Below are 13,893 nucleotides of genomic sequence, written 5' to 3' on the forward strand. Positions count from 1 at the left end.
GCGCTCAGTTTATCAGCAAAGTGCGTATTTGGGAACACCGTAGTGACGACTTGGTTTAACATTACTTGGTAATCAACTTTTCTCTTCAGCATCGTGTGAGCTAGCTTCGCAATAACTTGCAGCATCTTAAGGTAGACTTGATTAACGCGGTAACTGTTCGGCAAGGCAGCTGAAGCGCTGCATTATGGGATCTGTAGTTTATTGTGTTACCAGCGCTTCATATACCCGGCTTTAATAACAATAATACAGTATATAAAATGATCTCGCGAGCGGATATAATTACACGCCGGGCGGATGTGGCCCGCCCCTTGAGTTTGACACATATGGACTAAATAGAACTTGAAAAGATATATTTTTCAAATGTGATCGCAATTCAGATAGAGTTGACGCGCACTACAGCCTGCATGCCTCAATAAGTCATCCTCCCCTTGCCCTTACTTTTTTACCGTTCATCTAATGAATACACTGAGTATGGCTTTACCAAAACAATCACTGATGGCGAATAAAGTATCCATTATTCGAGTATGTAGATCGGGTTATATATATATACATATATATATACCAGCGTATCGCAGCGAGAAGTAGTGTGTTAAAAAGCTAGAAAAGAAAAGGAAACATTTTAAAAATAACGTAACATGACTGTCAATATACAGTATTTGTTTTGTGAGTGTTACTGAGTGTTGCTGTCATCAAGGATTTGATTATCATTATTTCTTTCAATCAGGTTCGTATTTGTAGGATGTGTTGTGTTCAAGTTACATTCCGTGTTTGTCAATCGTTGTAAAGATAACAGGTTTCATTCATCTATTCGTTTCTTACTGCATCAATAAACAGCTCGTCTTCTTCTTTATCTGAGACCTGACACACTGCATGCACGGGTTTTTACACTGTCTTCCTTTAGCGGGACATTGACTTTTTCCAACGTGTGCTTTGTTTCCGCAGTAGTTGGATTTATGAATATGCTTGTATGTATGATACGCTTCATATTTTTTGCTGCCTTTTCAATTGTGTAATTCGGTTTTGTTCAGCTCTTTGGAACTGTTGCCTTTTATCTGTGCACTGCGTCAGTTCACGTGAGCCGCTCGGTGTACATGCATCGAAGGTTCCCAGCTGTGCTGGTGCCATCTGGTGCTATGTCCGTGGCTGTATTTAATGTTACCTTAGTCCTGGCACTTAAAACTTTCTCTCGCAGTTTCGCTGAGTTTGTGTCAAACACCACCCTGACCATTTCATCTTCCTCTCCATAAGCACAGTCCTTCACCCGTGAATATTTACCCGTGGCAGTTTGCTATTGGATTGCCGCTGACGGACGGCCTTATATGGGCAGGCACTAAATTACAAACGCCAGCGGCAGCCTGTCTATGAACTTAATTTAAAGTGTAGGTTTACATCGTGCTTTGTTTCCGAAGTAGCAGAACTCATGAATATGGTTGTATATGTCACTCGCCGCTTCTTATTGTTTCGCTGCCTTCTCAATTATATAATGCATGTTTTCTTCAGTGCTTTTTGAGGTCTTCCTGGTTTTCTATGTACTGCGTGATTACGTGGGAGGCGTGATGATGTCACACGAAACTCCGCCCCGGCGTTGAAGCTCATCTCCATTACAGTAAATGGAGAAAACTGCTTCCAGTTATGACCATTACGCGTAGAATTTCGATATAAAACCTGCCCAACTTTTGTAAGGAAGCTGTAAGGAATGAACCTGCCAAATTTCAGCCTTCCACCCACACGGGAAGTTGGAGAATTAGTGATGAGTGAGTGAGTGAGTGAGTGAGGGCTTTGCCTTTTATTAGTATAGATATGTATATATGTGTATATATATATGTGTATATATATATGTGTATATATATATGTGTATATATGTATATATGTGTGTATATATGTATATATATGTGTGTATATATGTATATATATGTGTGTATATATATATGTGTATATATGTATATATAGGTGTATATATATGTATATATATATATTAGGGTTGGGACTGGATTAAAAAAATTAATCTAATTAATTAGAGGCTTTGTAATTAATTAATCTTGATTAATCGTATGTAATCGCACAAGAAAATTTGCCTCAAAGCGCAAATGTTTTTTTTAATTTAAAAGGGTTTTAGTGGGTGACAGAATGAAATAATATACATGGAGATGAATATTGTAAACTCAAGCTCTTTTAATTTCTGATAAAAAAAATGCATTTAAACCGCATTTCAATTCAAAACAGAAACAAAAATATCATCCCTGGCTAAAATTGGGCAGACTTAAAAATAAAGTGGTATTTTAAGTACTTTAAGTACTGTTTCAGAATGGTATTTTTTTTTAAATAATAATAACAAAAATTTCAACATAAAGTGCAGTTTTTCATCTTAAAAGAATAAGGCAGAAACATAAAAGGTAATTTGACCAGCTTCACCTTTAAATTCTGAGTAGCCTTAGCTAAAATTATTTTGTACATTAGCCTAAAACAATGTGATCATTGAACATTTTGTAATTTGATGTAATTAGAATTACTAACGGTCACGGAAGTCCAATGATCCCCAGTAAGAGCCACAAAGTCCGCTTTCTGTAATGCATGTAATTTTGCTTGCTTTTCAGTGTCATAAAGCTGTTGAATTTTACTTGAAATAGTCTTTCGGCACGGCAGTTGGAAAGTTGGATCACCTAACGCTAACTGTTGCACATTTTCTAACCCCCTATCTTCCACCACTGTTAGTGGTGTACTGTCCAAAGCAATCCATTTTGCGAGAGAATTTGTAAGTTTTACCGATGTTGACTTACTAATTTTGGTCCTGAAGCCAGTCATTTCATCAGGTTTGGACTGCCGACACGTTTTGTTGGTACTCGAACTCGTACTGCTAGTGCTAACAGCATACACAGTTTCTATGCTCGCTGTAACATGTTTTGCATTTAGATGGTACTGTAAGGTTGAAGTGCCTCAGTGGTATGCAAACTCCTTTTTGCACAGTTTGCACAAAACCACGCTTTTATTAAGGCTTCCGCCAGGTAGTCTTTTGAAATGAAATTAGCCTCTGATCAGTCCTGGCAACGCGCTTTCTTCCGACTCTGTGTGTGTGCATCAATGTAATCGGTGTACCAGGAAATCATGTATTGACAAAAGTTCCCCTTTGCTTGGAATGCAAAGTGTGATTAAATGCGTTATTTTTTTTAACGCGTTATGGAGTACATGCATCGAAGCCTCTCAGCTGTGCTTGTGCTAAGAAAGGGAAACATTTTAAAAATAACGTAACATAATTGTCAATGTAATAGTCTTGTGACCGTTATGAGTGTTGTTGTCATCAAGGATTTGATTATCATTATTTCTTTCAATCAAGTTTGTATTTGGAGGATGTGTTGTGTTCAAGTTATATTCCGTGTTTGTCAACCGTTGTAAAGATAACAGCTTTTATTCATTGAAGTGTTCACCACCCAAATCGGTACTCGTGAATGTAAGATGTTCAACAGGCATTCCCGGTATTAAGTTGTTGATTTGCCTGCGAATATGTAGCGGTAGCGTGTGTATGAACTTAATTTAATCTTTTCCAGTCCTGCAAAGTCAGTTGACGTGAGCTTCTCAGCTGTGCTCTTGCGATCTCGCGATGTCCACGGCTTTATTTAATGTTAGCTAAGACCCAGCACTTAAAAGTTTCTCGCTACAGCAATTTTAACTCTGTTACAATGTGATCCAAAGTCTCGTTTATACCCTGCGTCTTCTCATTAAACTTGTATCTTGCGAATATCGTATGTGTCGTGGGCATGACAAACGCCAGCTGCAGTGTGTCTATGAACTTAATTTAAACTTACGGTTCACACCAAGCTTTGTTTCCGCAGTAGGTGCACTTATGAATATGCTTGTATGCGTCACTCGCTTGATAATCTTTTGCTGCCTTCTCAATTGTGAAATGCGTTTTTCCTTCAGTTCTCTTTGGAGCTCTTCCTTGTTCTCTACGTACTTGCGTCCTGCATCATCACGCTGCCCGCGTAACTCCGCCTCACACGGCGACCGAGCCACCGGCCATGGCCATATATATTGTCGAAAATAGGTTCCAGTTATGACCATTTCGCGTAGAATTTCGAAATGAAACCTGCTTAACTTTTGCAAGTAAGCTGTAAGGAATGAGCCTGCCAAATTTCAGCCTTCCACCTACACGGGAAGTTGGAGAATTAGTGATGAGTGAGTGAGTGAGTGAGGGCTTTGCCTCTTATTAGTATAGATGCTTACATTTAAAATCCGCGATGGAGTGAAACCGCGAAAGTCGAAGCGCGATATAGAGTGGGATCACTGTATATAGAAAATATTTGTATATGGTCTGTCCTATAGTTGCTTAGCATTGTTTTTGCTTTTATCCTGCCAAACATTAGAACAAATATGCATTGTTAATAAATAAAGTATTTAGCTATATTTAGACAAATTCAGTAATCAGCCCTCCAAACCACGTGAATTATATTTTGTTTGGCTGTAACAACACAGAAAGAGATGAGATGTTATACCTCCTTTTCTTTTGAGCGTTGAAATAACCTTAAACATTATTCACATGTATGTGTGTATGAACGCGACAAGAGTTTTTGGAAGAGAGATTTTTTCAAGTCCCGCGAGATGAGACTTTTGCCTTGAGATTTTTTTCAAGTAACGCCATTCTTTCAAACATTTTCAAACAAGACCATGGTCCTCTCAGCTCTCATTCATGTGAAAGCTTTTGTCAGACACACTTCCTGCGCTCTCAGCTCTTCTGAATTTTAATGTTTTCCTCACTTTAAGTTCCCAATTAAAGAAGACGTATTCTGTCCAAATCTTATTGAAGAATTTCATCATGATGGATTATCAAAAGAAAAAATGAGTACACACGCTATTCTAGCACTGAGAAACGAGGAAGAAAAAACAAATTGACGTCAAAAACGTAGAATGGTTACACGGCAGATTGGTTACATGCATATCAATAGACTATGCTGAAATAGTTGGTGGTGATCGTGCGGAAGATGAAAACAACAGCTTACAATATCACAAAGAATATCTACAACCGTTAACAACGTCCAGTCTTACAATGCATGAATTACTGTAGAAAGAAGGATCCAAGAAAGGTATTGTAGTACATCTTCCGCGGATAACATTAGAAAACAAAGGAGATCTTGATATGCCATTTGTATTAAAACGTTAACAGTTAACCCTAACAAATCTCAGAGCCACACATTCTAAAAAAATTGTTTTATTTAATAGATAGAAATAAATGAAATTCAATCACGGGCAGTTATACGTTGCGTTGATGTACAGTGCATCCGGAAAGTGTTCACAGCGCATCACTTTTTCCACATTTTGTTATGTTACAGCCTTATTCCAAAATGGATTCAATTAATTTTTTTTCCTCAGAATTCTATACACAACACCCCATAATGACAATGTGAAAAAGTTTACTTGAGGTTTTTGCAAATTTATTAAAAATAAAAAAACTGAGAAATCACATTTACATAAGTATTCACAGCCTTTGCTCAATACAGTGTTGATGCACCTTTGGCAGCAATTACAGCCTCAAGTCTTTTTGAATATGATGCCACCTATCCTTGGCCAGTTTTGCCCATTCCTCTTTGTAGCATCTCTCAAGCTCCATTAGGTTTGATGGGAAGCGTCTGTGCACAGCCATTTTAAGATCTCTCCAGAGATGTTTAATCGGATTCAAGTCTGGGCTCTGGCTGAGCCACGCAAGGAGATTCACAGAGTTGTCCTGAAGCCACTCCTTTGATATCTTGGCTGTGTGCTTAAGGTCGTTGTCCTGCTGAAAAATGAACTGTCGCCCCATTCTGAGGTCAGAAGCGCTCTGGAGCAGGTTTTCATCTAGGATGTCTCTGTACATGGCTGCAATCATCTTTCCCTTTATCCTGACTAGTCTCCCAGTTCCCGCCACATTGATAGTGTGTGAATGCTGGGAACTGAAACATATCCTGGTAGTAAGTGAAGTAAGGCAACAGCCAGCTTGCAGTTGAACTGTGGATGGGATGTTTGCTCATCTTAAAGCATTCTCACTTGTAAAACCACACTCCTGTATACATCACTGAAATGGCATAAAGCTCTCTGTCTATCTAACAGCATACCTACCTTTTGACACCTTTTAATACTTTTTTGAGTCTGTGTGTTAAGAACACGGGTCATATGCAAAATTAAACATCAGATCACACCTAGTGAATACAAGGATATTGAAAACCCAATCATCTGCACCCAGCAACCTTGCATTATGTAGATGGACTAAAGTATAAACAGATTCACTAATGTAAACTACAACAAGGAGAGTATTCTGGAAAAGATTAAAATAAAAGCAAATGGTACTGTAATTGCCAAAAATGTATGCCGATTAAGGTGCTGTTATTTAAGTGTAGTTGTGTATTGTGTGATTAATTTAAGAATGTGATAAATATTGAATTGGGGGTAAATCAAATTTTATAACTTGGAAAGCTTTAAACAAAGACAGTATGCTTCAAAGAAGGTATTCTAAGTAACATACTTCCTGAAAAACATCCTCTACTGTCATCCAGCATTTGGTTTCCAAATTTTCAAGGTTCTTATTCAATTGTAGATTGTTGCAATTTATGAAGAGTCCTTTGTTTTAAATGTTCACCAGTTACATTGAATGTAGATTTTTTTTGTAATAAGCAGATCAGTTGTTTGAAATCTGACAAAAGGGAAATTCTCAAATAAGAGATGATTTTCTTAACAACTGGATTTACAACAGAGGTAACTCGGTTGTAGCTAATAAGACTTTATTTAAAATTATTCCCATGTCTGAAACAGCAGGTATAGAAGCAAATGGTTATCCCACAAAAAGAAATTCCCCCATTAAAATCAAAATCCTGACTATAGACGATTTGAAATTTGTTAAGTAAATCTTTGTTTTTTTTATGAATTATTTTGTATTATTCTTTTCATTAAACCCAATTAAGAAAACTGCATTCTATAGCTTTTGTCTACACCATCTCATTTCTCTAATTTGTGGCCAATGTGTATAAATTGCAGGTTCCTCTCAGCCTTGCTACAGTTGGCAGTGTTCCACTGTATGGAGTAGATGCCACACACAAAGTTCTAGGACTGTTTATACCCGAGGACCAGTCTACAGGTGAGACCATAAAAATTACTTGCCATGTTTCTTATATTACCATGTTTTTATGATTCTACTTTGGTTAGAAATATAGTAATTTGGCAATTTTCTTTTTAGGCCTTACCTTAATTTCAAAGTTTTTAATAGACCTTTTGTACAAAAGATCTGATTTTGCCTTTGTCTGTTTTGCATTACCTCTATTTAAAGCACAGTACACAAAGTGAATGGTAAAAATGCAAGCATATACACAATGTCTCTCTTTCAAAGCATCAGCATTGTAAAAATGAAATGCAAAAATATATCCTGATGGCTAAAGTATTTGAATCGAGGAAGCAATTTGAAAGAGATAAAGCTGGCAGAATACCAGGAGTCATAACCAATGTGACTAAAAATCAATTATACAACGTAAAAAATACCTGCAACAGGAAAAACACCACATGCTAGTTCCCTACAAGAAAATATGTAGTAAAAGCTGTCAATTAATGTAACAAGACTGCCTGATTAATGCAGGAAAATCTATTTATACTTACTTGTTTTTTTTCCTATCTTGTTTATTTAATAGTCATTGATTATCTGTAGAGTAAAGTAAATGCATCATTCTCTTTCAGTTTTTTTATGTTTTTATTGTAGTAACAATAATAATACATTTTTTTTATATAGTGCCTTACCCATGCTCAAGTTATGTTAATTGCATAAGGTAATGTGTGAACTTGTCATTCACAATCTGCTTGTTCCAGTGTGGGTCCTGGTGTTGACACACTGAGTTGATCAGCCTAGACCACGTGTCTCCCACAACACTCCTTCAGATCTCTTAGTCATAATTCTTTTAATATGTCCAGGTTCTTTCCCTATGTCCTCCTATTTGTAGAACATTTCCACTAGATATCAGAACCACTTGAGTTAGCTCCTCTTGATCCAGGAAAGCAGCAGTTCTAAACCGGTATGCTCTTGTTCTGTTAAGTTCGTCATTCTGTCATGAAATATGAATAGAAAGACCTATTCCTGGTGGCAGGTCTTGTGATTGTGTTGGAACTTAAACACTTAAGACCAGCACAGTGTAGAAAGTCAAATAATGTTGGTAAGGTATAATTCCATTCAGATGACAGGCATGTGTGGGAATAATAATTACATCTATACTAATAAAAGGCAAAGCCCTCACTGACTCACTCATCACTAATTCTCCAACTTCCCGTTTAGGTAGAAGGCTGAAATTTGGCAGGCTCATTCCTTACAAAAGTTAAGCAGGTTTCATTTCAAAATTCTACGCGTAACGGGCATAACTGAATCCTACTTACATACATATATATATATACGTCCATAGCCTGCAGCTCGGTCGCTGTGTGAGGCGGAGTTGCGTCCCCCATCCCCACGCCTCCCATGTAGTTGGCTGCCTGCCTATATTGCGTCCCCATCCCCACGCCTCCCACGTAATTGGCTGCCTGCCCATATAAGGTTGTCCGTTGCTCATGTCTCTTCATTCCCTTCCTTGCTTCGCCACAGTATTCATGTCTCCTTGCTAACTGCAGCCTTTTTATTTAATCCACGGCTTCTCCGCTGTTTTATTGTGCTGATAACTGCGGCCTTTTTATTTAATCCACAGCTTCTCCGCTGTTTTATTTTTCATTTATTATGCTTATAGTTATTGTGTAGGTATTTTAGACTTAGTTTACATTGTTCAGGTACCCATTTCTTTTACCGTTCCAGCTGTACCTCCATTAACATGTCTATCGAGGTGATCACCATCGATCAAAGAAACTGTCACTTACCGAGTGGTTTCCATGCCCGGAGATGCCGCCTGCCTTTTACATTCTCTGTGTTACATATTGCACGGCTGTATCAGGCTAAATCTTGATATCCAGAGGAACATTGTGTCTTATGTATTGAATGACTGGGACAGGTTCAAGGTGTGGATTGTGGACGGTACAGGAGATAATTATACTACACAGGAGCACTGTAAGAGTGAAATGCTTAAGCCCTTCACCTATGCTTCTGCATGTGAGTTGATGGCTGCCGCTGAATTGTTCAGTAGTCACTTTCAAGTGTACCAAAATGGCCAAATATTTTACACGTTTGGAGAACCGCCAATGCCTCTTAAACATCTTAGATTCACAGGTGACGATTTGAGTAGTGGACACTTTGATGTTTATGAATGTTTCAACTCTCAAAAGTTGGAAGAGAAGTTATCGATGAAGCCAGTTGTATGCTTACAATGCTTGACAGATGCCGAATGTCACTTCAACACAAGTCCTGCAAATACTAACGTAATTGAAACATACCTTGAAACTTAAACCGATTATGACAGCAGCAATCCAAACTGTGAGAAAACATTAAAAAGGAGGCGTGTCAGACGTCGTGGTACATTTTCTGATATAGCTAGACGGAAACAAGTTCGTGATGCTGCCGCCAAATACTCGCAGAAAAATCCACAAGTTAATAAACACGCTGTTGCTAAATACTCGCAGGCAAATCCACAAGTTCATAGAGACGTGGTCATTCCTCCAAAACCCCTCTTAAACGGTGATGCAATGGTAAACAAATAACAGTAGTTTTTTTACCTTGTCATTGCTTGATCAGTTGCTATCTTGCTGCTTCTGCTGGGCCGCGTGATCTGCATTTCGTCTTTATTCTCCCCCAGACACCCTCAAACACTAATCTCTTTTTGCTGTTCTGTTATTTCATCAAGTAATATTTTTCGTTTGTTTGTGCAAATGCGATCTTTGCTCTCCTTTTCTTGAAACTTTCAAATTTTCCTATTTCCATTATCTCTAACCTGCTCTGCGTGTGTATCAAGGAACTTGCTTGCAGAGCCAGTAAGTATGATGTGATTTGACCGTATCATGGGATGTGAAAGTGTCTCTGTCTCTCTTCAAAAGCGTACTTTCCAGGACTAACATCGTCGACTGACTTAAACCCTTCAATAGCTCCGGAACCGTAAGTAATTTAGAACGTATTGCCATTTGCTTGGTACGTTGAAATCTATCTTTGGGCAGTTCGGTTTTGGCATCCGTCCTTCTGACATCTAATGGCAAACTGTGTAATGACGGCTGGGTATTAACAATGGTCATTGTTTCAATTTTAGCCGATCTCAGATCTAAAATGACCACACCAACATAATTATTACTCCAACTATGATTAGAGTCGTAAAATACGGTTTGTTTTGAAAATTTGTTTGCCGGAAAAAATCAAATGAGGTGCGCTGAAAAGCTGAGTTCACGTCTCACAGCCCCGTTTAAACAGGAAGCTCTTCATTACATTGGCCGAAAAGGTGGTGCAGTGATAGTGCTGCTGCTTTGCAGTAAGGAGACTGTGGAAGACTGTGGCTTCGCTTCCCGGTTCCTCCCTGTGTGGATAGCGCTTTGAGTACTGAGAAAAGCGCTATATAAATGTAATGAATTATTATTATTTATTAAGCACATATCAGTGTCATAACAAAATCATTTCAAGGACTTAAAAAAATAAATAATTCTTTGCAGAGAAATTATGGACTTCATAAAGGTAGAATTTGTAGCCTGATTCGATCGGGCTTCCAGTCGCTGTGTCTATATATATATATATATATATATATATATATATATATATATATAAATATATATATATATATAAATATATATATATATATATATATATATATATAAATATATATATATATATATAAATATATATATATAATTCACTAAGGCAAGACACCCATGGAAAGCATGCCAGAAGGGGCGTGGATTCACTAAGCCGCCGACAAGTAAGACACCTATGGCGCACGCAGGAAGGAGCCATGCCGGAGGTGAATCGCCATATGCAGTGTGTAAAACGGTTTGCGAGGGGTATCCCATGGTTTCCTTAAAACAATCCTTTACAACTGAGGTTAAAACACAATGAAGTAAACAGTCTTTAAAAACAGAGTTTTCGGTTGCGATGCATGACACCATAGCAAACTGTTTTACACGCTACATACAGCAATTCTCATCCGCGACAAACATGCGTCTTCTTAGATGCTCCTGCAGGAACATGGAAAGTCTACGTGAGTTACAGGTGCATCTGGACTGTGCAAAGACGACAAAGACTCAAGTGACGAGTTGGAGGTGGGCACATGAGCAATGGCGGTCCGCCAGTTTTCAGTCACGGACGATTGTGTGTTAGTTCGTTCCGTTCATTGTTACAATGTTGCTTTTCTTGCTGATTTATTACATTACCGATTTTTCAAATGTTAATTTTCTCCCTGTGCTTAAAAATCATTAAAAAACCGGCCTGATTATGCGGCGTATGGTACGCCTTGGGTTGGCTTGTATATATAAAAACCTTGATTTAATATCCAACATTCATATCTAAATAATTTTATAAATTTACTAAGGAAACCAATGGGGTAAGCCTTGATGCATTTTATGTACTACTGCTCTGGGAAGTGTGTTGTGGTATTACACCACATGAACTTCCAAATAATTCGATTTTTCTTCCATTTCTTCTAAAGCTGTTGCCCTCTTCCTGGGTGATCAGTGGTGGGCTGTGCAGGATATCCTTAAAACCTCTGATTCTACTCGAGACGGGCTATTAAAGGTGAGAGTCTGCAGCTATTTAAGCCTTAAATCTAGGAAAACATAATACTTTAAATGTGTAGTGGTTAGTTGTGAAATGTATCTTTACCTTTTACCTATCTTGTTGACTGCTTTCCTGTTTTAGCCTTTATTAATTTAATTTTTTTACATTTTAGTTTATAATATCTTATTGATGTTGCATGGCTATACATTTTAAAATATTTGAGTATAATTTTAAATAAACTGCTCAAAAAAATTAAAGGATCACTTTGAAAACACATCAGATCTCAATGGGGGAAAAATTCATGCTGGATATCTATATTGATATGGACTGGGTAAAGTGTTAGGAGTGAAAGGATGCCACATTTTTTGATGGAAATGAAAATTATCAACCTACAGAGGACTGAATTCAAAAACATCCCGAAAATCAACATGAAAAATGCTGCGGCAGGCTAGTTCCTTTTGCCGAAATTTCATTGCAGCAAATAAAAATCGTACTCAGTAGTTTGTATGGCCCCCATGTGCTTGTATGCATGCCTGACAACATCGGGGCATGCTCATAATGAGACAACAGATGGTGCCCTGGAGGATCACCTTCCAGATCTGGACCAAGGCATCAGTGATCTCCTGGACAGTCTGAGGTGCAACGTGGCCTCATTGGATGGACAGAAGCATAATGTCCCAGAGGTGTTCTATTGGATTTAGGTCAGGCGAGCGTGGGGGACAGTCAATGGTATCAATTCCTTCATCCTCCAGGAACTGCCTACAATGTCTTGCCACATGTCGGGCATTGTTGTGTACCAGGAGGAACCCAGGACCCACTGGACCAGCATAGGGTCTGACAATGGTCCAAGGATTTCATCCCGATATCTAATGGCAGTCAAGGTGCCATTGTCTAGCCTTTAGAGGTCTGTGCGTCCCTCCATGGATATGCCTCCTCAGACCATCATTGACCCACCACCAAACTGGGCATGCTAAACAATGTTACAGGCAGTATAACATTCTCCACGGCTTTTCCAGACCCCTTTCACATCTGTCACGTGCTCAGCATGAACCTGCTCTCATTTGTGAAAAACACAGGGGTGCCAGTGGTGGACCTTCCAATTCTGGTATTCTATGGCAAATGCCAAGCGAGCTCCATGATGCCAGGCAATAAGCACAGGGCCATCTAGAGGACGTTGGGCCCTCAGGCTACCCTCATGAAGTCTGTTTCTGATTGTTTGGTCAGGGACATTCACACCAGTGGCCTGCTGCAGGTCATTTTGTAGGGCTGTGGCAGTGTTCATCCTGTTCCTACTCGCCCAAAGGAGCAGATACCAGACCTGCTGATGGGTTAAGGACCTTCTACGGCCCTGTCCATCTATCCTAGAGTAACTACTTGTCTCTTGGAATCTCCTCCATGCCCTTGAGACTATACTGGGAGACACAGCAAACCTTCTGGCAATGGCTTGTATTGATGTGCCATCCTGGAGAAGTTGGACTACCTGTGCAACCTCTGTAGGGTCCAGGTATCGCCTCATGCTACCAGTAGTGACACTGACCATACTCAAATTCAAAACTAGTGAAAAAACAGTCAGAAAGATAAGGAGGGAAAAATGTCGGTGGCCTCCTGCTGTTAAACCATTCCTGTTTTGGGGGTCATCTCATTGTTGCCCCTCTAGTGCATCTGTTGTTATTTTCATTAACACCAAAGCAGCTGAAACTGATCAACAATGCCCTTTGCTACTTAACTGACCAGATCAACATCCCTGAAGTTTCATTGACTTGATGCTATACTCTGATTAAAAAGTGTTCTTTTAATTTTTTGAGCACTGTACTTACTTAGGATTGAGGAAGAGATTTATTATTGCATGATTTTAGGATTTTTTTGTAAATGTATTTAAAAAAAAATAATGAAATATCACATTGACACAAATATTCAGACCATTTACTCGGAACTTTGTTAATTTACCTTTGGCAGTGATTATAGCAAGAACTCTTCTTGGGTATGATGCAACAAGTTTCAAACACCTGCCATTCTTCTCTGCCGATGCTCTCAAGCTCTGTTATGTTGTATAGAAACCATCAGGGGGCATCTACTTGCTGATCGCTCAAGAGACATTCAGTTGGGCTCAAGTCTTTCCTTGGGCCTGGACCACTTAAGAACATTTATAGTGTTGACCCAAAGTCACTCCTTTGTTTTATTTGCTTTGTTCTTACGATCATTATCCTGTTGGACGGTGATTCTTTGGCCAATTCTGAGGTCCAGAGTACTCCATTATGCTTTCCCTCAACCCTGACTAGCCTCCC

At 38.8% G+C, this 13,893-nt stretch overlaps 1 protein-coding gene across 3 annotated transcripts in view; it reads left to right on the forward strand.

Moving 5' to 3' along the window:
• Positions 1-13,893, forward strand: part of fam169ab (family with sequence similarity 169 member Ab) — a 124,891-nt gene that overhangs the window by 72,927 nt on the left and 38,071 nt on the right. For all 3 annotated transcript variants that reach the window (XM_039758431.1, XM_039758432.1, XM_039758433.1), the window contains exons 3-4: positions 6,997-7,096; positions 11,541-11,626. In XM_039758431.1, the coding sequence (XP_039614365.1) occupies positions 6,997-7,096; positions 11,541-11,626 (186 nt within the window). The remainder of the gene's footprint in view (positions 1-6,996; positions 7,097-11,540; positions 11,627-13,893) is intronic.

The sequence above is a fragment of the Polypterus senegalus genome, chromosome 7, assembly GCF_016835505.1.
Source record: "Polypterus senegalus isolate Bchr_013 chromosome 7, ASM1683550v1, whole genome shotgun sequence".
NCBI lineage: Eukaryota > Metazoa > Chordata > Cladistia > Polypteriformes > Polypteridae > Polypterus > Polypterus senegalus.